A 15,691-nucleotide genomic window follows, 5' to 3' on the forward strand; every position below is an offset into this window, starting at 1 on the left:
GTAATAGCAGGTGGCAGACTCTACGAGGATACTAAGACATGTATGCCTGTGACAATGGACCAGCTCAATGGTTGGCAGGACTTTCCATTCCCTCCTCGGTTGGACAAAGATACTCTCTCTGAGATACATCTTTATACCCTGATACAAACAAGTTATGTTACACATGCCAAACCCATGGGAAAAAAAAACAGAAATTGGGCTTGTTTTTGGCTTAATTGGCTTGTGAGTTGCTTGTTGTCTAGTTTTTGGTTTGTAGCTTGTTTGACTTGTAGCTTGTTGTAGCTTCTTTTTTTTCGATCGGCTCCCGGCAAGCAGGGGCAAGGGGGGGGAGAGAGTCAGGGATGCACAGTGGGCCCACCACAGTTCCAGACTGCACGCCAGGGGATCTAGTCACATAGAGTGTTGGGATTCTATGGAATTAGCTTATTTTGACCTTGTTTTGAAATGGGATTAGCTTGATTTTTGGCTTATTGTGAAAGTCAGGGAGCTTATTTAGCCAGTGAAAGTTGGCAACTGTGCCCTAGAGCCCCAGGCAGGTGCAATATAAACTCACAGGGCCTTGCCCTAATAGGATGTTTCCAAAAGTTAAATGATCTATTCCAAGCTTGATGAACTGCAAAAAAGTGATAGAAAGTAATCCAAAATTTTCTACAATTGTTTCAATTGTTGTATTCAAGAGTTAGTAACAAAGTAAGAATATACATTACATTTTTAAATTTAACCAGTGTCCCTTAACTGAATTGACACAAGATTGCAGAACATGTTAGTGTTTCAGACCCATCTCTCAAAGCTCAGCCTTAAATACTACAGTACACAATGCAGCCATTACCAACCTGGGAAGACACCCTGTCCTCAGTACACCCCTGTGGGCATGGAGTGCAGCAGTGATGGATCAAGAGCTCAGAGGAAGTGGGTCACCTCCTGCTAGGAAATGGTAACTAGAGACACTGACTAAGCACCTCTTAAGGCGGGGTGGCCAGCCTGAGCCTGAGAAGGAGGCAGAATTTACCAATGTACATTGCCAAAGAGCCATAGTAATACGTCAGTAGCCCCCCACCATCTCCCCCATCCGCTCCCAGTGCCTCCTGCCCACTGATCAGTGCCTTCTCCTCCCTCTCTGCACCTCCTGATCAGCTGTTTCGTGGCATGGAGGAGGCTGGGGGGCAGAGGGGGAGGGGGAGGAAGGAGGGCATGACAGGCTTGGGAGGGTGCAGGAAGGGGTGGAGCGGGGGCAGGGCCTGTGGCAGAGCCAGGGTTGAGCAGTGAGCACCCTCTGGCACACTGGGAAATTGGCGCCTGTAGCTCCAGCCCTGGAATCGGTGCCTATACAAGGAGCTGCATATTAACATGAGAAGAGCCGCATGTGGCTCCAGAGCCACAGGTTGGCCACCCTGTCTTAAGTCTGTCTGCACTGCAATCAGAAGTGTGACATGCGTAGATCAGGCTCCAGCTCAATTCTGGAAGTCTACACAGCAATCAAATAACCCTGCAGCCTGAGCTCCAGGAGCCCAAGTTGACTGACACAGGACAGGCACAGATGTCTAGTTGCTGTGTAAACATTCCCATTGAGCTCAATCAAAGCTAGCTCAGGTATGTCTGTATACACATGCTGCAATCCTTCCTCTGATTGTAGTATAGACATCCTCTTTGTGTGGAACATCGATGGTCTTGAACACCAGCCTGCAGCTACAGGAGCAGTGTGCTTCATAGGCGCTGACTCTGTGGGTGCTCCGGGACTGGAGCACCCATGGGGAAAAATTTTCCCTGTCCTGCCCCCCCCCCGCCCCAGCTCACCTCCGCTCCGCCTCCTCCCCTGAGCGTGCCACGTGCCCGCTTTTGCCCCCTAGCTCCCAGAGCTTGTGCCACGAAATAGCTGTTTCGCATGGCACGTGCTGGGAGAGAGGGGGGAACACAGCGCGCTGGGGGAAAAGGCAGGGCCGCGGCAAGGATTTGGGGAAGGGGTTGGAATGGGGGCAGGGAAAGGGTGGAGTCGTGGCGGGGCCAGGGTGGGGGGCACGAGCCCCAGCCGGCACTGGGGAAAGTTGGTGCCTATGGTGTGCTTCCTTTCCAGGGAGCAGCTCGGACAACTGTTCTACCCCTGGTTACAGAAAGCAAATGCAACTGTTACAAGGCTTAGAGAGCCCTAGATTAAATCATAATAATGGGGAAAAGGGAGCCTTGCCTTTAGGCTCTAGTTCAGCAGGTGAGACTGAAGAGCCTGTGGTATGGAAGTCTGTGGATTACAACACAGCATTTGGAACCTTTTAATACAATTCATACCAACCCCATTTTTCCCCTGATAGCTCCATCCAAAAATATTTATATATATGGTATTCTATTATTAACAGCACAATTTTTTTTAAATAGCTTGCCAGCATTAGCTGAGTGGGTCTAATATTTATTTAATTTTGTTTCTTTATATAGGAATTAGAAATTATTATTTGACAGGAGCACTGTATCTAAGTTATCTGCAAAAAGATAAGAGTTCTCAGGTGCCCAAGTAGCCTTTGGAATCACGGCTGCCACCCCGAAATGGCGCTACTGCTCAGAGCCGCCGGGGGACGGGGGGCAAGTGGGGCAATTTGCCCCAGGTCCCGCAGGAGCCCCACGAGCCCTGGCCCGGTGGGCGGTCAATCGGCAGCATTTGGGGGGGGGGGAGAAGAGGACCCTTCAGAGCTGCAGAAGAGGCGGAGCGACTGAAGCCCCCCCCGCAGCCAAAATGTCCAGCTAGCCCTGGCCCGGGGGCAGTCCGGGTCTTCCGCGGAGAGGGGGCCCTTCAGTGTTGCCGAAGACCCGGACCGCCGCTGAGTGAGTACAAGTGCCGCAGCTCCCCCGCTTTGCCCCAGGCGCCCTGAATCCTCTGGGCGGCCCTGCTGAACCCGAACTCCACCTGAGCCCCTGTCCCGTGGGTCCCCTGAACCCGGATCGCAGACCCCACCCCATTGGGCAGCTGAACCCGGACCCTGCGAGAACCCCCGCCCCATGCAGCGTTGCCCGCCCTCGGAGTGTTTGTCCCCAGCTACCTGAGGCGCGCCGGGCTCAGCGCGCTCCTGCGGGTGACACCGTCCCAGCTGGCTCAGAAACACGGCGCTGGCCCCGCCCCGCCGGGCCCGTGTCCTCTCCCGGCCATCGTAGCGGGCGGTGCATTGCGCTGAGCTAGGAGACGTGTGTTTAGGGGGACCCGGAAGGGAGATGGCGGCGGGGGAGGTTGAACGGGGCACCGCAGAGCCGGGGCTGCTGCCACCCGGGGTCGGACCCGACTGGGGTGAGCCAGGCGCGGAGCGTCCTCCTGAGCGGGCGGGGAGGGGCGCAAGCCCAGCTATGTCCCCGCTGCCGGGTCTGGCTGCTCCCGGCGCGGACTCCGGGCGAGAGGCCTGGCTGACTCTCGTTCCCGGTGCGGCCGCTGGGCCTCTCTGGCAGGTCTTCGAGCCTGGGCTAGTTGGGCGCTGACAGGGCCGCGTGGCTAGTCGTGCGGCCTGGGGTTGGGATCCGGGTGGAGTGGCGCGGGCAGAGTTAAGGGTGCCTGTGGGCTGTTTTAGACATGTGGACTCGTTGTGAGATCCTATGAACTTCTGGCCCAGTCCTGCAAACACTGCATGTGACACTGATGGAGCTGCCTGGGCGTGTAAGCTTACTCACGGACGTGTTTGCTGAATAGTGGCCTTAATATCCACAGAGTCTGCATGAGTGAGGTTTATAACATGAACATCTGATCTGCCACTCTCCTGTGTCTGGTACAGTACTGTAGTACAAATACTGGCTTACCCTAATTTTTTAGGCTGAAAAGTTCAGTCTAACATTGAATTCCATTGAATTTCCCTGTTCAGCTCCTTTGAAACTCCCATCTTTAACTTTTAGGATATGCTGATGTACCACTTCGTTTGCTTTGCCTTTAGAGTCTGCCCTCTTTGATGAGCTCAGTGACCTGGTTGACACAGATGAAATACAGCTGGATGTGGATAATGAAATTTATGTGAGTAGCTTTTAGTATGTGCATTTGCTTGTCTAATAATTTGTTGCCTAAAAAGAGCCTCAGGAGCAGAGCAGGGGTAACAGGCCATTTCAGATACAAAACACTATGTTAAGTTTGCAAAGTGAAGCATGCAAAAGCTAGAAGATGCCAAAGTGAATGGTACCTGTGTCCCTTTGTGTGAATGCATTGCTATCCAATTTCTAATTATGTGGTAGACGATTCTTATTTTCCATGGGCCCCTTGTTTCACTCCGTGTACAGACTGGATGACAGAAAACAAAAAAGGAACTTGTTTAATGTTTGTTTTTATCCTCGATATTCTGCGTGTATTATAATGTTGATATTCTTTTAACATTGTTTTTTGTATAGAATGTCCTAAGGTATCTTTTTAACAAGAGAAAAAGACATTGTATGCACTGGAACAATTTGATAAACAGCAGTAGAAAACAGCGTGTATATATATATATGGTTAAAATATTTATTTCAAAGGTCCAGTAACAGAATATATGGATAGTGGAAAATAATAGCACAAATTATATTTGATTTAATAAATCTTGGAATACGGGGGAAGTTCCAGATGACTGGAAGAAAGCTATTGTTATATTAGTAGGCAAAAAGTGTAAAGAAGATGGTAATTACAGGCCTGCTAGCCTGACACTGATCCTGGACAAAGTTATGAAATGATGGATGCTTGACTTTCTCCCTATAGAACCTGAAGGACAGTAGTATAGTTAATGTCAGCCAACATGGTTATGTGGAAAATAATTCCTGTCAAATGAACTTGATACTGTTTTATGAGATTACAAGTCTGGTCAGCAAAGGTAACTGTCACCTAATATGATGTGATTTCTGTAAATCATTTGACTTAAATACAGCATGATACTTTGAAGAGGAAATTGGTATCATACAAGATCAATAAACCACATATTAAATGGATTAAAAACTGTCTAATGAGATCTCAAAACATAATTGTTTAATAAGGAATCATCAAATGCACGTGTTTCTACAGCATCCCACAGGGATTGGTTCAAGACATAATGCAATTTAATGTTTTATGTCAGTGACTTGGAAGATATTAAATAATTGCTGATAGTCTGAAGATTTTAAAGATGGGGGACGGTAGGTAATGACACCAGGTCACTCTTACTGAGCAATCTGAATTGCCTTATAAGCCTTTAGTAAGATTCCCATCCTGTCTTAAAGAGACAGAGTTAATTTCCACAAGTACATCAGGAGCAGCATTTTACAAAAGTGGGGCCTGGCTTGGGATAGTCTCTGTCACCCCTTTCTCTGTCCCCAAGAGGTCAGTTGAATGACTGCTCCCCTCCTAGAGGTCAGTTACACAGTTCCCTCTTAAAACCTGAGCCCCAGGTTGCGTGTCTGGGAGCACAGATGTTGACCCAGCAAATCTGTCCTGGCAAACCCTCCCCTGTAATCAGTGAGGAGACATTCCTGTACTGCCCCAAATTTCTTCTCAGCTTCCTTCCCTGGGCCCCTTTCTAAGGCCTTGTCTATACTACCAAGTTTTGTTGACAGAAACTGCGTTTTGTCGACCAAATAGTGAATGCGTACACACTGCGATGTGACTTTTGTCAGGAAAAATGCCTGGTTTTGGCGACAAAATACAACCATCCCAATGAGAGACATGCGTCTTTTCCCTCTAAATTTTTCTCGACAAAGTGCCAGTGCAGACACCACGTTTGATTGCATTGCTTTAATTGGCTTCCAGGAGGTGTCCCACAATGCCTATTGTGATCGCTCTGGTCAGCAGTTTGAACACTGCTGCCCTGCAGCCAGGTAAACAACCATCTGCCCCTCCCCCTTAGAAGCCCCAGGAATTTTTTAAATTAAATTTCCTGCTGGCTCGGCATGGAGAGGTCTCATCACAATTTCCCAGGTGACCATGGTGGGTTATTGCACCAAATACTCTCCTACTTGGACCACTGTTGTTGGATCTGATCAGTATATGGGGAGAGGAGGCTGTACAGTCACAGCTGCGCTTGAGCCGTAGGAATTGGGATACCTACGGGCATATTTCTCGAGGGTTGTGCGAAAAGGGTTAAATTGGGGCACACTGCAGTGCAGAGCGAAGATAAAGAAGCTGAGGCAAGCGTGCCATAAGGCAAGGGAGGCAAACTGTCACTGGTGCGTCACCTAAGACCTGCTGGTTCTATAAGGAGCTGGACGCCGTCCTTGGTGATGACCCACCTCCACCATCAAGAGCCCCATGGATACTTTGACGGGCCTGGAGGTGATGGAAAGAGGACCTAACCTGGAGGATAAAGTTATTGATGAAGAGGTGGAGTTAGATGACGATGTGCAGCTCCGGGTGGGGTCGCCAAGTGGTGCAGACAGTCAGGAACTTTTCTCCACTCTAGAAGTGTCTAACCAGTCTCAGCAGTTGCTCTCCAGCAAGCAAGAAACAGGAGAGGAGATGCCTGGTAAGTGGTTGTGGTTTGTGTAGTGCAGAGGTGGGTTTGGGGTATGGAAATGTGGAAGGCTGGCTGTTCCTGTGAGATGGACATTTCCCTGTGTAGCTAATTGGTATGGTGGAACAGGGGGTTGATACATGCCAATATCTCACCAGAATCCTCCAGAGAGATCTCCAGGAAAGTTTCTTCGAGGTACTCTGTAATCCTCTGCCGAAGGTTTCGTGGCAGAGCAGCTTTATTCCTTCCCACATTGTAGGAAACTTTCCTGCGTCATTTGGCAATCAATTGTGCAGGGACCAAAGCGTCACATAGGTGAGCAGCATAGGGAGCAGGGCAGAAGCCACAAGCATGGAGTAGATGTGCCCTTGTTTCCCTGCTTACCCTTAGCAGTGAGATATCTGCTAGAATGACCCTCGCTGTGGAAAAGTGTGGGAGAATTTTAGAATTTTTCCCCTAGCATGCTGCACCATGACCCTTCTAGAGTGTGTGCTCTTTTCCCCATGTGAAGCACCCCCGCACCCCGCCCACCTGCCAACACTCACCATGCTTTGCGTGTTTGAAGAGATGTGTGCCTGCCAAGAGTCAGTGAGAAAGTGATGACAGTGTTTCAGAAGGTGTATTTAACTGAAATGTTTCAGTGCTGTGTGTGAATTTAACAATCCCGCTTCTGTGCATTGTCCCTTGTGCTTCGGCAGATGTGGCCTTCAGGAACACCCCACACACCCCGGCTGAGTGTCTCCACCAGATAAAAAACGTGCCCAAGATGCAGCAAAGAAGACATGTGCACTGCTCCAATGTAGAGAAAAGGGAATGCAAGGAGTTCTGGGAAGCTGAAAGGCAGGACAGAAAAAAAGAATCAGGAGTTTGTTAAGGATGCAACTGAGTAGATGATTAAAGTAATGGAGGAGCAAATGTGGATGCTGAAGTCCTTAATAATGCTGCAGACTGAGCAGATTTATTCCCACCCTCCCCTGCAGCACATTCAGAACTCTTTTCCATGCCCGCTCCCCCCCCAAACTCCACTCACACATTCCTTTCCACTTTCTGGGACTTCTCAGTTTCCCCTTCACTCCACCCTCTCGGACAACTTTCACAATGATAGCTGAACCTATACACAGCTGTTAAAGGCTGCCCTTCCCTGGTTCCTCCTTTCCCACCAAGCATCGTTGTGTGTTTGTGTTTGCTGTTTCTTGTGCAATAAAAGCAAAGTTTTTGAAGGGTAACTCATCTTTGTTTCCTACAAATTGAGATTGCAGGCACTACCAATACATGCACAGATATTTTAATCATTTGCTTACTGGAATATAAGGCCCCAAATGTCACCACTGCTTCCTAGGAAAACTACATGTAATGTAACGCTGAAGCACCAATCACGGAGATATATATTAATGGTTCTCATTTTCAAAGTGTTGCCTCAAAGCCTCCCTGATTCAAATTGCCTGCTCTGGGCTCCTCTGATAACCCTGGTATCTGGCTGCTCAAAATCAGTAGTCAAGCGGTCTGCCTGACAGGTCCACCCCTGAGCAAACCTTTCACCCTTAGTTTCACGAAGATGATGCAATATACAGCACATGACTATAACCACAGGAATATTATCCTCATTAAGGTCTAACCTGCCATAAAGGCCTTGCCAGCATGCCTTTAATCTTCCAAAGGCACGTTCAACTGTCACCCAGCACCTACTCAGCCTGTTGTTGAACCACTCCTTACTGCTGTCCTGGTGACCTATGTAAGGTTTCATGAGCCATGGCTGTAAGGGGTATGCCAGGTCTCCCAGGGTCACTATGGGCATTTCAACATGCTCTACTGGAATCTTCTGGTTTGGAAAGAAACTCCCTGCTTGTAGCTTTCTGTACAGGCCGGTGTTCCTGAAGATTCCTCAGACCACCTTGCGTTGATGTCCGTGAAATGCCCACGGTGATCCACAGGTGCCTACAACACCATTGAGAAGTACCCCTTTCTATTGATGTACTCCGTTGCAAGGTGGTCTGGTGCCAAAATTGCCCTTCCACAGTTAGGGAAACCCATTTCTACACAGCTGTCGACTATTTCATGCACATTTCCCAGAGTCACGGTCCTTTGTAACAGGATGTGATATATTGCCCTGCACACTTGCATTAATGCAGCCCCACCAGTCAGTTTCCCCACTCCAAAATGATTTGTGACTGACTGGTAGCAGTCTGGAGTTGCCAGTTTCCACTCAGCAATTGCCACATGCTTCTCTATTGATAGAGGACACTCATTCTGGTATCCTTGCGCCGCAGTGCTGAGGCGAGCGCCACACGCAGTTCCAGAAAGGTGACTTTCTGCATCTGAAAGCTCTAGATAGCCACTGCTCTTCATCCCACGCCTGCATGACAATACGATCCCACCATTCAGTGCTTGTTTCCCAAGCTCAGAAGTGACAATCAACCCTATGTAGCTGTTCTGTGAATGCCAATGCAATCTAAAGTTGCTCCTATCCATTTCACGCAGCATGTCAGGTGCCTGCGAGTCTTCTTCATTTAGGAAGTTCACGATTAACTGCACTGCCATCCACAATGTCTTCATGACAGTTAACAGCACAAGAGAGCAGTGTGGGATCCATCCCTTCTCACACAGGTGCACAGTAAAGAAGGGCTGTTGCAAAAATGCAGCGAAAGAAAGCCGGAAGCCCATGGAGTGCTGGGACAGAAAACAATGCATCACAGAACATTGGGCTCAGTCCCAAGATGCGCTACGATCTGATCCACTTTCCCTCAACACCTAGTGACAGAAGGTGTCGAGCTGGACTGCATTGCTCACAATGTTGATGATAGTGTCCCCACTGTGGACGCGCTCTGCCAACAGAGGGAGCGAGTGTGAACATGACATTCTGAATGCTATTATGTTGATTTTTGAGTGTCGACATCACTTTTGTCAACAAAACATTGTAGTGTAGACAAGGCCTAAGACACACCTCTGTGCTCTTTAGAGTGGGAGCTGTCCCCTGTTCAGCTGTGAAGGGCTCACAGCTAACAGTTAGAACAGTCCTTTCTCTGGCAAGTACTACACCCTCCTCCCTCTTTGAATTGGGTTTTCCTCCAGCTATAGAGTCCATGGAACCCTCAGCCACCTCAGTGTTCTCTAGGATTCCATCACCCTTCTCTGGGCTTCCCTCTAGGACGCATCTTCCTGTGCACCCTAGAGTGAGGTCTGCCCCTTGCCTATCTGCAACCTGCTGGCAGCCAGCAACCTGGACAGTCTTCTCACTGACAGGCAATATGCTTCCCTCCCTGCTAGAGGAAAGGCTGTCTTTAGCCACTGGGCAGCAGGAGCTGTTCTCAACCAACCCACCCCTGGTAGCATATTGTTCCACTGCTGCAGAGGCATTAAAGAGATGCTCTCCCATTCCTTCAGCAGCTTCTGGGACTTTATCTTTCTCCTCTGGGGTTGCAGCACGGTATTCCTCCTTGCTGCAGACAGCCTGAGCTACATTAAAAAATCATTTCCCAGTAACAATTGTGATCATAGAATCATAGAATCATAGAATCTCAGGGTTGGAAGGGACCTCAGGAGGTCATCTAGTCCAACCCCCTGCTCAAAGCAGGACCAAACCCAACTAAATCATCCCAGCCAGGGCTTTGTCAAGCCTGACCTTAAAAACCTCTAAGGAAGGAGATTCCACTACCTCCCTAGGTAACCCATTCCAGTTCTTCACCACCCTACTAGTGAAAAAGTTTTTCCTAATATCCAACCTAAACCTCCCCCTCTGCAACTTGAGACCATTACTCCTTGTTCTGTCATCTTCTACCACTGAGAACAGTCTAGATCCATCCTCTTTGGAACCCCCTTTCAGGTAGTTGAAAGCAGCTATCAAATCCCCCCTCATTCTTCTCTTCTGCAGACTAAACAATCCCAGTTCCCTCAGCCTCTCCTCATAAGTCATGTGCTCCAGCCCCCTAATCATTTTTGTTGCCCTCCGCTGGACTCTCTCCAATTTATCCACATCCTTCTTGTAGTGTGGGGCCCAAAACTGGACACAGTACTCCAAATGAGGCCTCACCAGTGCTGAGTAGAGGGACTGAGCACATCCTCGATCTGCTGGAAATGCCCCTACTTATACAACCCAAAATGCCATTAGCCTTCTTGGCAACAAGGGCACACTGTTGACTCATATTCAGCCTTTCGTCCACTGTAACCCCTAGGTCCTTTTCTGCAGAACTGCTACCCAGCCATTCGGTCCCTAGTCTGTAGCAGTGCATGGGATTCTTCCGTCCTAAGTGCAGGACTCTGCACTTGTCCTTGTTGAACCTCATCATATTTCTTTTGGCCCAATCCTCTAATTTGTCTAGGTCCCTCTGTATCCTATCCCTACCCTCCAGCGTATCAACCACTCCTCCCAGTTTAGTGTCATCTGCAAACTTGCTAAGGGTGCAGTCCACACCATCCTCCAGATTGTTAATGAAGATATTGAACAAAACCGGCCCCAGCACCGACACTTGGGGCACTCCACTTGATACCGGCTGCCAACTAGACATGGAACCATTGATCACTACCCGTTGAGCCCGACCATCTAGCCAGTTTTCTATCCACCTTACCGTCCATTCATCCAGCCCAGACTTCTTTAACTTGCTGGCAAGAATACTGTGGGAGACTGTATCAAAAGCTTTGCTAAAATCCAGAAATAGTACATCCACTGCTTTCCCCTCATCCACAGAGCCGGTTATCTTGTCATAGAAGGCAATTAGGTTAGTCAGGCATGACTTGCCCTTGGTGAATCCATGCTGACTGTTCCTGATCACTTTCCCCTCCTTTAAGTGGTTCAGGATTGATTCCTTGAGGACCTGTTCCATGATTTTTCCAGGGACTGAGGTGAGACTGACTGGCCTGTAGTTCCCTGGATCTTCCTTCTTCCCTTTTTTAAAGATGGGCACTACATTAGCTTTTTTCCAGTCATCCGGGCCCTCCCCCGATCGCCATGATTTTTCAAAGATAATGGCCAATGGCTCTGCAATCTCATCGGCCAACTCCTTTAGCACCCTCGGATGCAGCGCATCCGGCCCCATGAACTTGTGCTCGTCCAGCTTTCCTAAATAGCCCCGAACTACTTCTTTCTCCACAAAGAGCTGGTCGCCTCCTCCCCATACCGTGCTGCAGAGTGCAGCTGTCTGGGAGCTGACCTTGTCTGTGAAGACAGAGGCAAAAAAAGCATTGAGTACACTAGCTTTCTCCACATCCTCTGTCACTAGGTTCCCTCCCTCATTCAGCAAGGGGCCCACACTTTCCTTGACTTTCTTCCTGTTGCTAACATACCTAAAGAAACCCTTCTTGTTACTCCTAACATCTCCGGCTAGCTGCAACTCCAAGTGTGATTTGGCCTTCCTGATTTCACACCCATGCCTGAACAATACTTTTATACTCCTCCCTGGTTATTTGTCCAATCTTCCACTTCTTGTAAGCTGTTCTTTTGTGTTTAAGACGAGCAAGGATTTCACTGTTAAGCCAAGCTGGTCGCCTGCCATATTTACTTTTCTTCCTACACATCGGGATGGTTTGTTCCTGCAACCTCAATAAGGTTTCTTTGAAATACAGCCAGCTTTCCTCGACTCCTTTCCCCGTCATGTTATTCTCCCAGGGGACCTTGCCCATCAGTTCCCTGAGGGAGTCGAAGTCTGCTTTTCTGAAGTCCAGGGTCTCTGTTCTACTGCTTTCCCTTTTTCCTTGTGTCAGGATCCTGAACTCGACCATCTCATGGTCACTGCCTCCCAGGTTCCCATCCACTATTGCTTCCTCTACTATTTCTTCCCTGTTTGTGAGCAGCAGGTCAAGAAGAGCTTTTCCCCTAGTTGGTTCCTCCAGCACTTGCACCAGGAAATTGTCCCCTACACTTTCCAGAAACTTCCTAGATTGTCTGTGCACTGCTGTATTGCTCTCCCAGCAGATATCGGGTGATTAAAGTCACCCATGAGAACCAGGGCCTGTGATCTAGCAACTTCTGTTAGTTGCTGGAAGAAAGCCTCGTCCACCTCATCCCCCTGGTCCGGTGGTCTGTAGCAGACTCCCACCACGACATTACCCTTGTTGTTCATACCTCTAAATTTAATCCAGAGACACTCAGGTTTTTCTGCAGTTTCATACTGGAGCTCTGAGCAATCATACTGCTCTCTTACATACAATGCAACTCCCCCACCTTTTCTGCCCTGCCTGTCCTTCCTGAACAGTTTATATCCATCCATGACAGTACTCCAGTCATGTGACTTATCCCACCAAGTCTCTGTTATTCCAATTACATCATAATTCCCTGACTGTGCCAGGACTTCTAGTTCTCCCTGCTTGTTCCCCAGGCTTCTTGCATTAGTGTATAGGCACTTAAGATAACCCGCTGATTGTCCCGCTTTCTCGGTCTGAGAGAGGAGTCCTCCCCTCTTGTAATCTCCTGCTTGTGCTTCCTCCCGGTATCCCACATCCCCACTTACCTCGGGGCTTTGGTCTCCTTCCCCCGGTGAACCTAGTTTAAAGCCCTCCTCACTAGGTTAGCCAGCCTGCTTGCAAAGATGCTCTTCCCTCTCTTCGTGAGGTGGAGCCCATCTCTGCCTAGCAATCCTTCTTCTTGGAAGACCATCCCATGGTCAAAGAATCCAAACCCTTCTCTCCGACACCATCTGCGTAGCCATTCGTTGATTTCCACGATTCGACGGTCTCTACCCTGGCCTTTTCCTGACACAGGGAGGATAGATGAGAACACCACTTGCGCCTCAAACTCCTTTATCCTTCTTCCCAGAGCCACGTAATCTGCAGTGATACGCTTAAGGTCATTCTTGGCAGTATCAGTGATGGGTTAGTAGGTACTGCTGCCACATTCAATTCAGCTTTCAAATCCTCAGTTTCTATGTGCATTTTAGCCAAAGGCACAAGGGTTTTGTGATCTCCTGCTAACAAAAGCTCTGCCATCTGTCCTGGCAGAATGTCTTTTTCCTGAACAATGCTCCTCCTAACCACAGAAATTTCTGCACATGTGTCCCTCCACCCAAGGTGTTCCTTGCCATTAATTTTGACAGCCTTTATGTGCTTACTGCCTGGCTGGGCAGAGGCTATTTTTACAAACCTTGTATGATAAGTGGCAATTGCCTGAGATGCCTCAGTGCTCTGGGTAGCAGCATTCCCGTGAGTTGCTTGCTGCCTTTTCCCACCCAACACAGGGGATTTATTCCTCAGGGGCTCAGTGGAATTACAGTGATAGCACCTTCCGGGCTCTTCTGTTTTTACAGGAGATTTGGGAAAAGGGCTAGAGGAATGGATTTGGGGAGGTGAGCGTCCAGTCTCCCATCCACCCTCTTTCCTGGGGTAAAACGGGAACCCTGCTTTCCCCCCAGGTTTTAACTCCTCTGCCTGTGATTTATTTCTAATAGACGGTTGTGTCTGCTCAAATTCATCAGTACAGTAGCAAATTCATCAACAGTTTTCACCTTTTTATCCCATAAACACTGTTTTGCATCATCACTTCATATACTCAGGAAGTGTTCCTGAGCAAAAAGATCACACATTTCTTCAAAGCTTGTAATACTTTTCCCGCTTGTCATTAGATGTTTGGCTGTGTGTGTATGTGTGTTCTCTCTGCGTGCTGTACTGACTCTGGACAGATAGGCCATACATCAGGCTCCGATCAAACTGCCCAATAAATCCACAGACTTGGTTCATAGCGAAGGCACATGGTCAGGTTTATTGTCATTGAAGCACAGTCCTAATGCCCTGGCTCAATGGTTACAGGTACACTAACACAAGTATGTCCGTTGCAATGGACTAGCTCAGTTAGTGATGGGACTTTCCACTATCCCCTCGGCCAGACAAAGACACTCCCTCTGAGATACATCTTTATACACAGATACAAACAAGTTATGCATTACCCCTGACGTGCCTAGGTGCCATCCAGTACCTAGTACATGTTGGTTTGATCAAAACATCTTTATCTGTTTTTCTGGCATCCTGACCTCATCTTTACGATGGGTCAGTGTGTTCCTGTTATCTTTGGGGAATGTGCTGGTATCAAGGTGTTCTGGTACCACCTGTCTGGACTATGTTTGTCTATATATTCTTTTGCCTAGCACTACTTAGGAATGTGTGTTTCTGCAATATCAGCCTTGTTCTTGCCTGATCCTGTGAGCAGGGCCTGCCTCTTGCTCACAACTTAACTTTGCTTTTTATCAGCAGTTTTGACTACTTTAGCTCAGGCTTCAGGCCTCTGATACATGGGCTTATGTTTCAGGCCCTCTTCCTACTACACCCCTTATCCACTTATCTATCAAATCTTTCATCTGGTTTACATATGCCACATTACTAATCCCACCCCCCCTCTTAAGGCTTCTAAATTTTACTCTGTATTTTTCAGATGTAATCTGAAACAGTTTTAAAATCATATCCTTGAATTTACTATAATCTGAAGCATCTCTAATTGGAATCTTATTGAACATATCCAGAGCGCTCTCAGACAACTTTGCAATCAAAGTGGGCATCTTTTGGTCTTCAGGAATTTCATGGAGTACACAGCCTCTCAAAAGGTGATGAAATATTCAGCCATGTTTCCTGTCTTGCTGCATGCAGGACACAACCATTACCATTTGTGGATTTTGAAGAGGTGGAGCTCACTGGTGCCTGGGGGTTCTGGATCTGCTTCTCTATCAAATTCAGTTGATGCTTTCTCTCCCTTTCTTTTGCCTCCATTTCTTTGGCTTGCAGTTCTAGGGCCCTTTGGTGTGCAGCTTCTTGCCTGGCATTCTCTGCTTCTTTGGTGTTCAGCTTCTTGCGCATTAATCACCATTTGTTTAAATTCCATATGACTTTTGTGTTCTTTCATCTTCTCTTCTGTCTGCAATCTGTATAGTTCCAGCTTCTACTAGTTTTACTTTCACTCATTTTCCTGCTTTCCTGTCCTTACTTCCCTTGCCCGAAATAAGCAAAGAGAAAATAACAAACTGGTAACCTCTTTGACTGATCTCTAGCCAGTACACTTAAATCTCACTTAAAATCACCACCAGTGTATGAAGTGCCCATCTCACTCAGAGTAACAAGCTGTGCATATGACCCTGCTTGCTGCATCACTGTGACAGGTTCCCCCCGGGGTGCTACCTGGAACTGAGGTACCACTGAGCCCCCCGTCCCACCAGCCTGGGCTCCCGTTTACACTGTACTTCTGTGACAAGCTGCCAAATTCTATCCAGGCTCCAGCCTGCACTTTCACGAGCACACATACAGCTGCAGGAACACACCCAGCTGCAGATACATACAGACGTTTTGACCAGTTACATTGGAAGGCTCCAGCTAGGTTACTT

The 15,691-nt window shown here is 48.2% G+C and overlaps 1 protein-coding gene across 7 annotated transcripts in view; it reads left to right on the plus strand.

Annotated features, from left to right (window-relative positions):
* Nucleotides 1-2,722: 2,722 nt before the first annotated feature.
* Nucleotides 2,723-15,691, plus strand: part of ATF6 (activating transcription factor 6) — a 366,260-nt gene continuing 353,291 nt past the window's right edge. For 4 of the 7 annotated variants that reach the window (XR_005583814.1, XR_005583815.1, XM_039485527.1 and 1 more), the window contains exons 1-2: nt 3,094-3,265; nt 3,897-3,973. Coding sequence is in view for 3 of the 7 variants with exons in the window: in XM_039485527.1 (XP_039341461.1) it covers nt 3,193-3,265; nt 3,897-3,973 (150 nt within the window). In the remaining 4 variants the exon portion in view is untranslated. Of the gene's footprint in view, nt 2,809-3,086; nt 3,266-3,438; nt 3,735-3,896; nt 3,974-15,691 lie in introns of those variants that run through there. The other 3 variants (XM_039485531.1, XM_039485530.1, XM_039485532.1) reach the window with 3 other exon arrangements.

Source organism: Mauremys reevesii, linkage group 8 (genome assembly GCF_016161935.1).
Source record: "Mauremys reevesii isolate NIE-2019 linkage group 8, ASM1616193v1, whole genome shotgun sequence".
NCBI classification, from domain to species: Eukaryota; Metazoa; Chordata; order Testudines; family Geoemydidae; genus Mauremys; species Mauremys reevesii.